The sequence below is a fragment of the Chamaea fasciata genome, unplaced genomic scaffold, assembly GCF_029207755.1.
Source record: "Chamaea fasciata isolate MVZ Bird 193981 ecotype frontalis unplaced genomic scaffold, bChaFas1.0.hap1 SCAF_3, whole genome shotgun sequence".
In the NCBI taxonomy this organism is placed as follows: Eukaryota; Metazoa; Chordata; class Aves; order Passeriformes; family Sylviidae; genus Chamaea; species Chamaea fasciata.
In genome coordinates this window covers 95,225,442-95,241,709 of record NW_027094088.1, presented here as the reverse complement: position 1 = coordinate 95,241,709, position 16,268 = coordinate 95,225,442, and the positions used below count along the sequence as shown (strand labels likewise).

Genomic DNA, 16,268 nt, shown 5'->3' with positions numbered 1-16,268 from the left:
ATGGATAAAGTTCAGCACTATCTCACGATAGTAGTACCCCTCTATGTTAGTCCTTAATGCTTTTGTTTCCCCAATTCCGCAGACATGAAAGTGCTACTATCACCATAAATCAGCAGATCATCTCCAATATTCAGCACACATCAGAGAGAAATCTTTTTTCTCTCTGAGGCAAAGTCTCATACCTGAAACTTCTGCACATTGTCTCAGGACCATAGTCCACAATTTCTTGTAATTTTGGTGCTGTATAGGCTAATATTTATTCAGCCGAGATTGCCATAAAGTATATTATTTTATTCAATACTAAAATTTTCCTGTACTGGGAAAATAACATGCTATTTGATAAGGAGAATATCATTCAAATCACATCATCATGTTACGATCTTCTGACAGTTTCTCTTCCCTCAGGGTACTGATTACAGTTAGAGCTATATCTGTTTAAATACAAGGCTATACTTTTTCTACTAAACATTTGGTATTAGATATTTTGATGCCTAATACCATATCGGACAAAAAAACCCCAACATACCAAAACTCCTTCTGATTTCCTAATCCAGTCCTTTAATACTTTTGATGCAATGTCCCAGCTTATTTGCCATCTGAAGTGTATGAATAGACTCCTGCTCTATGAGTGTTTTGTCTACTCTCCAAAATAAGGAAAAACAGTAGGTGCTATTATTCATCCTCCACTCAGCAGCTAAACAAATGAGCCTGAAATATTAGTGATATCTATAAGATCTATTCACTTATTTAGATCGCAGCCCCATTAAGCCAATAACATTTTGAAGAGAAATAATACCTATGAGCAATTTATTTAGTCAATTTGTCTTGTGATCAGAAATACACCAATTTTATTATTAGGTTAATTTTATGTGGTTGTAATGCCTCTATATAACCTATATTTCCCTTTCAATTTAAAAAAAAAACTTTAAAAATACAAAGTAATTTAGTTTCACTTACGTAAATGGCCTAAGTTTAATCTTTCACAAACATTTATTTAATAAATCTATTTGGAATCACGAGGGTGTACAGTACCTCTTTACTAGCTTGCGGCTATGTTGTGTTGATAACATTGAGCTAGAGTGTATAGCACTTCAAAGTACTTTGTACCCTCATGAAATACTAAAGGTCACCTAATATAAGGCAGTAAATTAATGAAAAGCACAAAACATTGTTTAGATAGGAAAAGGAAGGCGTAAGAGAGACAAATGAGATGGAGGTGACACTGTTTCAGAGAAGTTAGCTTAGCCAGAGTGGAAACCAAGCAGAATGACTAAAAATGAAGAGACAGGCTACACTGGGCACCAGATATAAGGATCAAAGAAGCAGGAGTGGATAGGTCTTCATACTGATTATCAAGGATAACAAGGGACTTAATACAATACTGTTCCTGAAGCTATAAAGTAGCTTTTTCTTTTCCTACCAGCCCTTTCAAAGACAACCACCCCCCACATTCCCCCACCCTCCCCTCGTATTTTCCCACAGATAACTTACACCCTTTTGTTCTTCTTTCAAGTCCCTTTTTTGTTCACATATTTAACTTACCCCTATGGTACTCAGTTTTGTACAAGTGGGAGGAGGAGGAGGAGGAGGAGATGGAAGAAAGTGCCCCTGTATTTATGACTAAAGTGGCTGGTATAATTTCTCATAAATCCTTTGCACATCTTTCAATACTTATTAATTAAATAAATATAAATTTAAAAGAGCTAAAATAAACTCCTTTCAAAAAATTAAATATCTTAATTCCTTGTACCCTTAGTAAATACTTAAAACTGTAGCTGTCCAGTGACACTGTTGTGCTTTATCTAAGTGCTACATTTTGTGTCCATAGCTTAACAAAGATTTCAATTCTTCCTAGAGCTCCTTTGTGTGAGGTACCTGAATTCTTCCATCAGTTTCATTTATAGTAATTCTGCTTTTGTGCTCAAGGATTATGCACACTGTAAAAGCTCATAATACCAGCGTACTTGCTGCTTCTCTAACACAGGGAATAAAGTTCCTGTGAAATGATGAAGATAAAATAGTGGTGCTGCAATGTGAGCTACTTAATTTTGAATGCTTTATTAACATATTTAGAGCTTGAAATAAAGTTGATTTCCACAGTTACATAACAAAAGTTGTCTAATATTTTGAGGTGCACATTTTACACAGGTACTTATGTTACTCCACTTTAAAAAAAAATCTCTGAAATTTTGCTGTCTCCTACAAAAGCACAGTAAAGGTGTAACTGGATGCAATTTTAAATGGCAAAATCATGTTTTAAAGCATGTGAATTTATCATTTGCATGTGAAAGACATTGGAGACCAAAAGTATCCTATAACTTGTCTCTTAGTGAGAAATGTTGCCAGATGCATTCAGTGAGGAAATAATCACACTTAGAGCATCTGGAAACAACGAGAATTGTACATTCCGCAAAGTTTTGAAGTTTTACCATAATTGGATGATTTTATGTAGCTTTATTTTTATGCAGTTCTGGGATACAGAATACTTATGTCAAATTATCACCTGGAAAAATGAAATTAAAATTAGGTAGTTTTCATTCAAGCAAGGTGAAAAACATTTTTCAATTATTTGTCTCACTGTCATGATAGCTCCTGTTCTGCTGTGATTAAATCTCCATGAAAGTAGCTCAGGAAAATTCTATAGAATAACCTGAAAGAAAACTATGTTCAGCAAATGCCCCATATTAGCATACTTGCTATTGATCTTTATTTCTGCCCACCTACACAGAAGCAGCAGATTTTCTGAAATACACAGTAAGTCTTAATGAAAGTGACTACACAAAACTCATTAATAAATGCTGCTCAGTAAAAGAGTTTGTTCACTCTCTCAGCTCCTGCCTCAGGTCTGATGCATGCAGCTCTCCTGCAGACATACATTCAGCATTAACAGGTATTTGCTGTCCACATAACAGATAACTAAAGCACTATTTTAGAACTGACTGAGGCAATGGCAAAGGAACACTGAGAATGACTATCAAGATAAAGTTAGAAAGCAAAATCTTCAAAAGCTTGATATCTTTTCTTTGGTGTGTCTCTAGGCCTATAAATATATAACAACACATTAACTAAACATAAACTTCATGATTTTTTCATGTATAAGATCTTCTCAATGAAAATCAATTTATAAAAATGATGCAATTTCTTGAACAGCTGTGTGACAAAACTGCATTGTGCTTGAAAGTAACCTACAAATGGTTCCAAATCTATCTTTTCATTTTGGATGATCTCAAATATAAATCTCCTAATAATAAAGAAAAAAAGGGGTCAGTCTCAGGGATTATTTCAGCAAGCTCCCTGTCAATAATATTTCTGGGTGATGGATACTAGCCATTTTGTTTCTTTTCACATATCTTTGTGTAACTGGAGATACTCTCTTAGTCTGGAGCACAACAAAACCTTATGCCACTTAAGATACACTTCACACCCCAAACTGACCATTTAAATAAAATTATAACAGCACCATATTAGGAAGACAATAGGTATAATCAAAAACTAGTGAAAGTTTCTTATGCAGAAACTAGTAATAAAAAAATGAATATGTAAAACCCTCTAAATTTCTTTTTGAATATCTAATGACAATGTATGTCAGTGTTGGAAACTAGCTAGAGTGAGAAAAGTACAAGATGCTAAAGGTTTTGGCTTAAACTGTAAACAAAAATAGTTTACTATAATCTAAACAGTCTAACCAAACAAAAGCAATTTAAAAGCAAACTCTGGGAATTACCAAGAAAATGGGAGAGTCATTGAGAGAGCAGTTGAAGAAAGAAATCAAACGGTTTCATGACATGTAGAGGAATCACAAAATCTTCACATGATGTGAGAAAAACTCAGTTACTGGTTCTTCTGGATCTGGTAGAATTACCCTTCCAATATTAAAAGAATATTTCTTCTATGCTGAGAAAACAAAAAATTTGCAGTACAGAGGAAAAACTATTCAAGCAAATCATGCAGAGCATTGCTTAAAGTACTGTGAAGTTTCATCTTATCACTATTAAGATAGATTTCCAAGAAATGAAACATACACAGTTTTTCTGCATAGAAAAATATTCATTTTTCCTTCATTTAAGTGGTCAAGCTCTCATTTTATACTTGTCTTACTTGAATAATACTGTTCATTTTTACTTCTTAACATCTTTTCTTTTGGGTGAAAAAGAATGCTCAAACCAAAAAGCTTCCCACAGGAAAAAATGCAGATATCCAAGGAGAAATTTGAAGTTAAGAGTCAGTCTTGGGTTAGAAATATGTGTAGGTCTGTAAGGGGATCTATACATGTCAGTGTAGCAACAACCTGGGCAATTTGGTTAAACGAAAATTTCCTAGAACTTTGGACTGTATTGTTGACTATTTCTAGCAGTAATCTTACATTTTTAAACCTTCTGTGTAGAGCAAATAAAAACTTTATTTTTAATTTCTCTAAATGTCATAAGGTTGTTGCCTCAAATAATAATTAATTGCATATTCAAATATTAACATGTAGTTTAACCAACACAACACTGCAATTTTCACATTGTAAATATATATCTTAATTTGTTTAAAGATTAGCGATTTGAATAACAGCAAAAATCAATAAAATCTACTCATTATTATGACTATAAGATATTACTACAGTAATAAGTAAAATTTGTAAATAAAAAAAATATTTTGCTACTCCTCAAGCATCTATTTGACAAAATTTTTCATAATTATTTTTATGATTTTATTTTATTAATCCATCACTCTAGCTCTATGTCTTTTATTATTTTATTAATTTTGACATATTTGCTGAGTAGTTAAACATTATATGCCCATTCTAGCTATGTATTCTCCAATATTTTTTTTCTATTTGACCCCTCTTTTTCTGATATTATATGAATAAAATTCATAATCTGTGTTCCACCATTTGGAACTGAATTCCAGAAGACCATGCAGAGAACTTCAACTCCAAAGTAGCTAATGCCGAATGGATGATGGATTAAAGGACAAATGAAAATAAAATCTCAGTATCTCAATGAAGATAAGCAATTTTCAGGTTCAATCCTTGTTTCTCAATTAATCAGCCAAATGAAGAACATGTTTATCACTGCCATCCAGACATGCCAATGACGTATTAAATAGCATTACAGTAAACACCTGAAGTACTAAATATTTTTTAAAAATTAATTATTATTGACTAAAAACTGTTCAAATACTGAAAATCTAAAATTATTCCCACTGAATGGATTCTTGGTTTTAATGGATATTGTTTGTTCAGCAATGTCCTTCTGTAAGAGTATTCGTAAATAAAAAGAAATAAATGTTTCCAAGTACTTTCCTGGATCATTGAGCAAAACTCCAAAACATTTGTGTGGAATACTAAAAATGTGTCAAACATACTAATTTACTATAAAATACTTGAATAAGACATAGTAAGAAAAAATGACATGCAACACCTAATTTTCCATTTTTGCGTAACTAAACTCCCTCTCTTTCATTTTCTAGTTAATGGAAATAATCAGTTGATTAATCCTTGAAATCGGTTTAATTTCATACATACTTACATTTTAACTAATCACAGACTTTGTTAAAAACAGTCTATATGAGATTATTTAGAACCCCATCCAAATCCCCTCTGAAAGGCAAAAGTGATATTTTTTCATTACATCTCCTACGATTTGCTTATAGTGGAAACAAAGAGGTACTTATAGTGCATTGCAGCAGAGGGCAGTGCTTACCTCAGGGACTCACAAAAATCTTTCTGAATCTTTTTTTCCCTCTTTCACTAAAAACAGAGAGAGTAAAGTACCCAGACTCACACCACAAAATGCCAAGAAGTGCGTTCAGCCCTGTGATTATCACCTGGGCCCGGCAGATGCTCAGAGGGCTGGAGCACTTGTCCTATTATGCCAGGCTGTGGGAGCTGTTCAGCCTGGAGAAAACTCAGGGGAGATTTTCCAGACCCTAAAGGGGCTACAAGAGTGCTCAAGAGGGACGTTTTACAAGAGAGTGTAGTGATCAGAGAAGGGAGAACAGTTTTAAACTCAAGAAGGAGAGGTTTGAATTAGATATTAGGAGGAAATTCTTTACTGTGAAGGTGGTGAGTCACTGGAGCAGGTTGCCAGAGAAACTGAGGATGTCCCATCCCTGAAGTGTTCAAGACCAGGTTGGATGGGGCTTTGAGCAACCTAGTCACTGTAAGTTTCCCTGCCCATGGCAGGGGTGTCGGAAGTAGATGATCTTCCAGGTCCCTTCTAAACAAGCCATTTTATGAATCTAAAAACTTCTGTTGAATCAGAAAAGCGCCACCTCGTGTTTCATTTCCTGTCACAGTTTTTTGTGAATATCTGGGGAATGGAAGTCCCAGCCAGAAGAACATCAAGTGGTGCACCTTTGTGAGCTTCAACCAAAATACTCTTTATCTTTGCTTCACTCTTTCTCTCCACTCAGGAGATCTGACTGCTCCTTTCATGTTATGCACAGTGACAACCTGATTAGCCATCAGGAAAAGAAAATTAAATTGCCTGTCTGATACACAAAAAAGAAACTATATTAATCTCTGAATTGACATTTTCTGCATTTACAGTCTCCCCACACCAGTAGAATATTTCTAAAAATAAGTTTCAAGGAAAAGAAATTATTTTCGATTTTCCACACTATTGTATTACCTACTACAAAAACAGAATGTTTCTTGGCAATGATTCTGAATTATTTATTCTATCACTACCCTTAGCCACAACTAATGTGTGATAGTAGCAGCTTGAATAATTGTGGAGAAAAACAAATTCTAGTATCAGAAGTGAAAAACAGGAGAGCTAGTTTGTTGTTAAATTGTTGCTGACAGAGTAGCTAATTGTTTCGCTGGCTGGGAAGTAATCACCATTTAACACTGCTGAAGTTTCAAGGGTCAAGAAACAAAAGTATCTATTTGGTACAATCAGGACCAGCTAACTACAAAAAGATTTCAGGAGGGAAGACAGTAGCTGGCAGACAGAACAAACTAGCCACCTTTCCTAAAGTTCGCAAATTTCGTAGCCTTCTCTCCCATGTATTAACCCTAGTGGGTTTTAAGTCTTTAACACCTGTGAGCCATACTGACATACAATTACACTTAAGCTTCAGTTTTGTAAAATAAAGGTTTTCTGAGTTTGTGCCGACTGAGTGCACTTTCTCACACCCTGCAAGGGTGAACCAGCAGACATTCTAAAATGGTAGAAAGTAAGAGCAAACAGGGGAAAAAGTCTGAACAGCATGGAATGCCATTGTGAAACAAACAAAATTAAAAAAAAAAAAAAAAAAAAAAAAACTGGAAGAAAATTTCTGAAAACATTTATTAGACTTACAATTTAAAAATAAAATAATCAAACCAAAACAAGACAAGCAAACAGAAAAAACCCATCAGTTTTACCAAAAAAAGTGAGAAACATAGTTGCTTCTGCCCCTTAAAGGCTTACCACTATGGTTGGTCAAGTGGAGTAATACAGAATCTCTACCTTTGCCAGCAGCATCACTTGTATCAGTCTGTGGTGGGTTGACTCCCATTCCCCCACACTGGCAGGGTGGGAGAGAATAGGAACAACAAAGGAAGAAAACCTTCATGATAATGACAGTTTCCTGATAAATACAGTTTAGTAACTTAAATAAAGATAGAGGTTTAAAAAAAAAAAAACAACAAATCACGCAAAGGAAATCTGTCACAACCTCCTGATACCAATTCAGTCTCTGAGCACTGGCTGCTTTCTCCAGAAAACACTCCCCACAAGTTTTACTGCTGAGCACGATGCTATATGATATGGAATATCTCTTTGGTTAGTTCAGATAGGCTTTCATGGCTCTATTCCCTTCCAACTTCTGGGCCACTCTCAGCACATTGAGCAGGGAAAAACTGAGGAAAAGAGAAGCGTTGATGGCCTACAAGCACTGCTCAGCAATAACAGACACACTGCTATGTTACTCATGTTGTTTTAGTCATGAACAAAAATACAACGCCATACTGGCTGCTACAAAGACAACTAACGTAGTCTCAGCCTATACCCAGTACACAGTCCCTTGGATCACACAGTACAATTCATAACCTTGAATTAGGCATTTGCAAAAGAGGCCTCCTGCACCCAGAATTCAAGCAGCAAGAAATGTCTTCAAACTGTATTGCAGGATGGTGTTTCAGGAGTCCCACTTTGAAGTAATGACTGAATATGTAAGAGACCACAGTGCCAGATGCATACAGAGAAGGCCGGAAGAATTACTCAATAAGCTTTGACAGGCTTTCATTAAGTACATTGCATTATGTTAACAAGGTTGTGTAAACTTGAACCCAGAGTAGATTAAGAATACCCAAGCCTCAACGATGAGTGTCTTTTGAACAGAAGTGCTGGAGTACCCCTCTTTTAACCTGAGTGACATTCAGAAAATAGAGCATCCTTTACAGAGAGAGAATATGTAGGTATGATTTTCTAGAAGCTAGATGAGCTCTCCATCCTTAACATTCTGCTTTCTGGATAACTAGCCATAATCACTATATTCTTTATTACTAGTTTAATATGTTATATTATATTATAATATATTATATTATATTACATTAATATATTATATTATAATATATCAATATATTATATTATATGTATTACAAGCTTAATATGTTATATAACTTCTTCAGTGGTGTTTCTAGTACCCAAACCTTTTTTTTTAAAGTATTTCCTTTGAATTGCAAACCCACCATATTCAAATAAAGAGGACTTTATCTCAACCATTATTTCATAAAAATGCAAGGACATAATTTTGAGAAAAGAAGAAATAATAAATCTTCTATTCTCTCAGGAGCTTTGGCAACAGGACACTTCATCTCATAGAACCAACTCTTTACTGCCTGACACATTCTTCTAACCCCATTCTGAATATAGTAACAGGCTGTGTTAGTAGCAATTTTCCTTAATGCTTTTACTGAATTCCCATGTACAGGGCAAGGAGCAGCACTACACATTTCTCTCTCATTCCTCATCTCTGTTGTGTTACACTGACAGTTCTGGAGCACTTCTTGATTTTTACAAACAATCCTTAAGGAAAATAACTTACCATTTTGTGAGGAGTAACTTTCTGGAAGTTAAATTTTTTTTCTGTGTAATAACAATACAAGCAGGAGGGCAGTTCACCAATGCACAACAGATCTAACTATACTTTACTGAGATTGTCTGTCAGAGAGTCAGCTTGATGGTATTAATCAACACCAAGAAAAGGACTGCACGATTATGCAGCTGCACTTTATCCTGACCTAGAGAGATCACCTTCAAGTAATAAAAGCAAGTTTAGTTCCTTTGCCCATGTAATTTCTGCCTTGCTGATAAGACTGTCAAAGCCCATGTCATTTATGGTTGCTACAGATGCTATTCTGAGATACTGTTTTCAGTGAATCAACTGATAACTGCCAATAAACAGGCAACAATGGTTAACAATTTTTATCTGTATGGTCTTGCACTGCAGACCGGAAAAACACTGCACATAGAGTGAATGTGAACTGGCTTTGTCCTCATACAGTCAGTCTGACAAATGAAGGAAATCAGTAAAACAATAAATTATTTCGTTTCTGGTTAGACCAAACATTGTGGTAAATTGTATTTCAAAACAGACAAGTTTTAATAATCAAATACATGACAAACCCGATGATAGCACTGTCTTTATGGTAAAAAAGAGTAAATTCATTTGAAACAAGGCCAGAGACAGAACAGTTTGGACATAAGATATTCTGTACACCAATAAAAAAATCAAAGTGGAATGACTTACCACTTCTTCATGGGTAGCACTTTCTACATTTATACCATTAACCTAAAAACAGATATGATAGGGAAAAAATGATTTGCAAAGTGAAATTAGCTACTGAAATAAAAGCAAGTATTAAACAAATGTCTGTGGAAAAAAGTGAATATTTACTGACCTGTATTATTGCATCTCCTATAAATAATATTCCTGTCTGTTCAGCTGTGGGATTACAGAAGGAGTAGATTTTAATTGATAGTAATACTGAAAAAAAATTGCTATATTCTCTTCCAGCAATTGGTTTAACACACTCTTTGTAATCCTCATTTGAAACTGATTTGGTTTTGAAAATACCAATGCCACAGCAATCAGTATTCATCCAAAGAAGGTAATAGATTCCTAGCAATTTTAAACAAATTGAGAGAGCCACTTTCCAAACATAAAGAACTTGTTTAGTATGGAATATAAATGTCAATTCTCACTAATGAAGGATTTCATTAAATTATGTGGAAAATATGATTCACACTTTTCATTATTCTTCCACAAAAGGGAAACCGGACTTTCTGAAAAAAATTTACAGGGACTGCTGTAATTAAAGAGGTGGTGACTAGAAATGGATACAATTCTTTAACATGAAGTTTGAGTTAGTTTTGTCATTAAGAACATTATTTTGACCTACAATTTGCATGTTTCCTGCCTCACAGAGTTAATGGGAATAATGTCATGAAACTTCAAACATCTCTCCACACATACAAACAATGACATTTTTGAGGTCTATTCTCTAACTTTTAAAATTTCACCTTTCTTTTTTGGTTGGAATATGAGGATTTTTATCTCATGAAATGCATTAATTAATTAAAAAATTAAGCCTCACAGTTTGAGGCTTAGAAGAATGCCATCAATGTTAATGAAGACAGTATTATGAGAAATGAAAATAGAAGTAAAAAAGAAAGACTGCATAGAGTATTCTTGATTTCTGCAATTTAGTTGTTGCTACTACAATTGTACCTTTGTTATAAAATAGCACTTTTTAAAAAGAGAAAATTTTCATCACTCTTTTGGCAGATAAAAGATTATAGTTCATTAGTCAATACTTGGGAAATATATCACTATTTATTTTTAAAATCATGTTAGAAGTAGCATTGCAGGTCTTGATCTCACTTCTCATCCTACTTCGTATTTAAAAATATGCATGTAATTTGTAATAGCTGGCAAAGACATTGACATACAGAAATTTAACAGAATTAAAGCAGTTCAAAACTATCACAAAGCAATCCAAAGTAGTCTATTATGGGTACATACATTGGTAGAGGTGCTAAACATTAGTTTCGGCATCTCAATACTAAACTTCTAGTTGAAATGTTAGTAATACATACACCAGTAGAGAAAAATGTGAACAGATTTTAATTCAGTGCTTATGTTAGGGCCACTGGGCTGTTTTAAAAGAGTGGAAGCATCCTTGAATTGGAGATAAAAGGAAGAGGGTGAGTTTGAAATCCCAGCTGTGGCAAAGCAGAAAAGGATGAATACAAAGAATTCATGCCTTGTCCACTGTGTCTGATTGACTGAGAAGTGAGTGGAGAAATTTAAAGCATGTTTGTACCAGCAGGTTGCCATGGTTTAACCTCAGCTGGCAACTATTTACCAGGCAGCCACTTGATCAACCCTCCTTTTCAGGCCCATTCTTCTACTCCATGCCAGGCCCCAGGGATGGGAAGAAGCCTTGGAAAAATAAACAGCCAAAAAACCTCATGGGTTGAGATAAGAACAGTTTAATAATTGAAGTATAATATAAAAATAATAATGGAAAGGAGACAGTGTGCTATAAAACCCAAGAGAAACAAGTGATGCACAAAACAATTCCTCGTCTCCTGCTGACTGATGCCCAGCCCATCCCTAAGCAGCAACTGGCAGGTCCCAGCCAATTCCCCGCAGTATATATTCCAAGGATGATGTTCTGTGGTATGGAATATTTCTTTGCCATGGAATATATTTTTGGCCAGTTCAGGTCACCTCTCCTGGCCATGTTTGCTTCCAGCTTCTTGTGCACCTGTTTGTGGGCAGAGCATGGGACAAATGTGAAAAGTCCTTGATTCAGGGAAAGCACTATTTAGCTACAACTGTGAACCTTTCCCCCGGGACTGTTGACTGCCAGGTCAGCAAAGATCCATTGCTCATTCCACAAGGGTGATGAATACTGCAATATCCCCAGCAGTGTGTTAGCCAATAAATTTTATAGTTTAAGAGCACAAAGCAATTATATCCTGCTTGCAGAGTCTCTAAAAACAACCAAAGTTGTCCACATAAGTAAATGAGAGAAGGAGTATTATGTGGTCAATACCGAACACTCTACAAACTGAAACAAGCACAGCATTTGGGACAATCAGAGAATTTTCTCTAGAAGTGCATTATGCTGAATACTAAACCAATAAACTGGAAATCTGCTGCTGCTATCATGGCTACACTTGCATGCCTGTGATGATAGACTTTGGGCTTAACCAATGGTCTATAATTTAAAAACAATGGTGACTACAAAAAAAAACCCCACGTTTTCTATCAATCAAATTGTAGAGGGTGTGTCACTACAATGCAGAATTGACAATATACTTTGGAAATATATTAGAAATAAAGTGACTGGAAAAACTATTTGGAGACAAAAAGTCAGTCCTGTTTCTCTAAGGCATATTTTAAACCTGAAGACAAGACATCTATTGATGTTTTCATGAAATCACATTCTCTCTACATCACAAAAATATTAAGTAAAATCCTCTACGCTAAGTGAAACTTTCTCCCACTGCCAACATCCTTATATACAGACGTGTTTATGAAAGGCTGCTCTAAAATAGTCACTATATGTAAAACAAAGCAATACTAAAACTAAAATACTTCAAAAACAGCTTTGGGCTACCACGGAGCATATAACATTATTCACTGAAACAATAAATGCAATTTTTTCAGAGTCCAGTTTGTCTCTTGAAGTTCTACTTGAAATAATATTTTAGTAGAAGTGAATTGAACATGTCCAGAAAAAAAGACTAAAAAGAAAATAAGCACAAAGTACTGATAAGCAATAACATACCAGGCTGTAAAAGAAAATGAGGTATGTATAAATAGTGCTACATCACCTTTACTCTTCATCTTAATTATCTTTACAGAGGTTTAATGCCGATTAAATGCTGTAAATTTTTGTAAATTCAGAAGTAATACTGAACAAAGGAAAGCAGGATGGAAACCTAAAAGGGCTTATGCTGAAGTAATGGTATGAAAGTAATCATTAAAAAAACCCCAAAATCTTATTTTTGAGAATATTAGATTTGAAAATCTTTCCCAAATGTAAATGATCCATCATTCTAATCTTAATAAATAAATAAATAAATAAACAAACCTTGGACAGATCCATGAACTATTAAAAATTGTTTTGCACCCAGTGAGAAGGGAAAAGAACCAGTAATTCTAGTTTTGCTTTTCTTACTTTTCCCATTCACTAAGGCTGAAGGAGGGCTGTATCAAATTTTCCAAAATTTCCGAGGTAGGGAAATGGTAAATTTACTGAACTGTCTCTGGAAATACTTACTTCTGATTAGTTAATTGATTCACATGTCTATGCAGATTTGAGTCTGTAGATAATCTGATATCTTTATATTTTTCAAACTGGTCACAATACATATTTTCACACTATTTTTGCTGAACTCCTAAAACACATGAGAAATATACAAGGTACTATGTCTTATGACAAAAAAATGCTGCTTAAAGCACACAGTTAGCTGCACTGACTTCATGGACCTTTCAATCCACAAGCTTAACATTAACATTAAATTTATGCATAAGTATTGAACTGCATGAAGAAAAACTAAAGGAATAGTCAAGTAACCGGATGAAATGAAAAGACTGGGAAAATTACTATTAAGGATGCAGAAGACAACTTCAACATATCCGGATGTATTTTTCCCCTCTTCCATGAATTGGAGATAACTACTCATGATTGTAAAGACACAACTGCTGAAAGCAAGAACTTTAATCTGTGATTTAAAACACAACTATATTAACTCAAATATTGACAGACATTGGACCTTAAATACATTCTTATTAGGTTGAAGAGAAAAAATTTCCCGAATCAAGAGATCAAAATACCTTGCTTTTTCTTGTTTAGTGATCTTCAACAGTTCATTAAGATGTTCCTCCTATTAGGAGGTACTGCCTTTCATGGCCTGTCTAATCTTAGGAGGGCAACAATTAAAAGGAAATCTAAAATGTAAAGAATGTTCTTCCATGCCTTCTGAAGATAAATTCAGAGATGGAGGCATAGCTCCATGAGAAAGAACAATGAGTGTGCTGACTTCATATATCATTAGCTCTCTAATAATAAAGAAAAATAACACCATCAAAGATAATAAAATATTGATACAAAATAAGATTAATGCTAAAAACAACAACAACAACAACAACAACAAACCCTGAAGAAAAGTTTAAGTGATATTAGGAAATAATGTCCAAAACTTAAACACCACCCAGATTCAACTGTCTTATATTCCAATGAGGCCTTATGTTCCAATACAACTATATGTTCAAAGATGGCCTTGCATTCAGTCTTCACCTTCATTAGCACAAGGTGTAACAAATTTTTGATCCATTCTGGCTTCCTTATAAACTTAAATACCTCTGTTTTTGCTTAACTCATCCTTAATATTGAGCCTACTAGCTCAGCAGAATGAACTTCCAAGCTGATGAAACTAAGGTGAATACAGCTGTAGGGATGAAGAACATTAGCTGTGGATACAACCACGCTGTGCAGCTCAGCGCAATTTCACATCATGCCCACCAGCTTGTTCAGACTAGGCTGGATTACTGTGCTTGTACCCTTTTGGTAACTGGAGTCAACACCAAAACCCGGAAATATACCCATGGTATCACATACAATTTCACACCAAACCATCTTTGTTTGGCATGTAAGTGAGACTGTTAAAAGCCCTCATCAAACTGATGCCATGTCCTCCAGATGGTCCTGAATGCAGACAGCCAGGATGTGATATTTGGGCACAGTCTGTGTTTGCAGAGCACATGGTTTTAAGCCAAGAATGTTTCAGTTGATGAATGTCTGGAGTTCATTCCAGTCCTGCCAGGGTATACAGCAGCAGTTAGAAATGGACTTAACTTAAAACAAGATTTTTCAACACAGCAGAATGTGAGTTATGAGCCAACTTTTGTTACAGAAGGTGGGAAAATGCATTCAAAATAACATTTTATTAATTTTGGCTAGATTTTTTTTGAAACTGGCACAATGCAAACTAAAAATATTCCACTGGGCTTAATTTAATTTTATTTACCCATTTTCATCATGCCTCATGAGCTGAACCCACTGTTCTGTTTCATCATTGCTGCTTGTCTGACTCCACATATTATATGAGCTATGAGCAGAACTTGCAGCAGTAGTCAGATTATTGCAGAAGGTCTCAAAAAATGAAAAGTTGCATCAGATTAAAATGTGATTGCTAACTGGATAATTCTGCAACATAAAACAGCACTTTATTTTTTGATGCTCAAACAACCAGAATTTCCAATATAATACGTGGTAAATCACTTGTATATAGGAGGAGGTTAGATTTCAAAATCCATTCATTTTTACAACCTCCACCACCTAGATTCCACAAACTCATAAAGAATCTTTAGTAATCAAAAATGGGAATACAAAGAGAAAGATGTAAACACGTGAAAGCTTGTACACTTTAACCACATAGAGGATCTGAAGATTCTCTGAAATATTTTTAATCGATCTGATGGATTCACTGTACAACAAGTAAACCTGACTGACATGATTCCTTTCCAAATTCAGGACATTTTGTTACATAGCTCTAAGGATAGGATTCTACATTTATTTGACTGTGAGTATACAGCACTATTTGCCCTAAATAAATTGTTAATATGATTATAGCACATGTATAAAAATGTTACATACCTAGAAACTAACAGAAAATCACCAATCAATGTACAACAAATCCAATGTACTATATCTTAAGCCAATTTCAAAAGGAAAACACAAGAAAAACAATACTGTGTTAAATTACATTAAAAAACCCCACCCAAACCAGCCTGAATCAGGCTTAAAAAACATTACTGAGAAGTTTTAACATCAATAATTCTTTTCCTAATATGGTAGATTATCAGCAATGTTGCTAATACCCTGAGTCAATTGGTGATTTGATATATGGGTAGGAAAAAATCCTGGGTTTGGAACTGAAATAATTTCCTACGGGATAAAAATTACTCTGTAGCTAATTATATCACTTTACTCTTGTCTTTATAACTCTACATTGCTTTTTAAAGTTTGGATTAACTTCTTCTCTCTATATATTTTTTTCTGTCTGTATAGTGGTTTCACGTTTGCCAATTTCTGTTTCTCAAAATTAATGTAGTGGTTTGAGTGTCTCCCAGAATCATTTACTCTCTTTTTGCTGTCAGGATTAGGATTAGGAAAAAAGCAAATCAGGTTCAAGCTTAAAAGGTATAAAGATAGATTTATTAACAAACTAAAGAAGAGAATAAAAGAAGAGAATGAGAATCAAAACGAA

General features: G+C 34.6%; 1 protein-coding gene across 1 annotated transcript in view; it reads right to left on the bottom strand.

Moving 5' to 3' along the window:
- SNTG2 (syntrophin gamma 2) overlaps positions 1-16,268 on the bottom strand; it is a 219,053-nt gene that overhangs the window by 91,182 nt on the left and 111,603 nt on the right. The window contains exons 5-6 of the mRNA XM_066179844.1: positions 9,881-9,924; positions 9,730-9,771 (exon numbers count right to left, since the gene is read on the bottom strand). Of these exons, the coding sequence (XP_066035941.1) occupies positions 9,730-9,771; positions 9,881-9,924 (86 nt within the window). The remainder of the gene's footprint in view (positions 1-9,729; positions 9,772-9,880; positions 9,925-16,268) is intronic.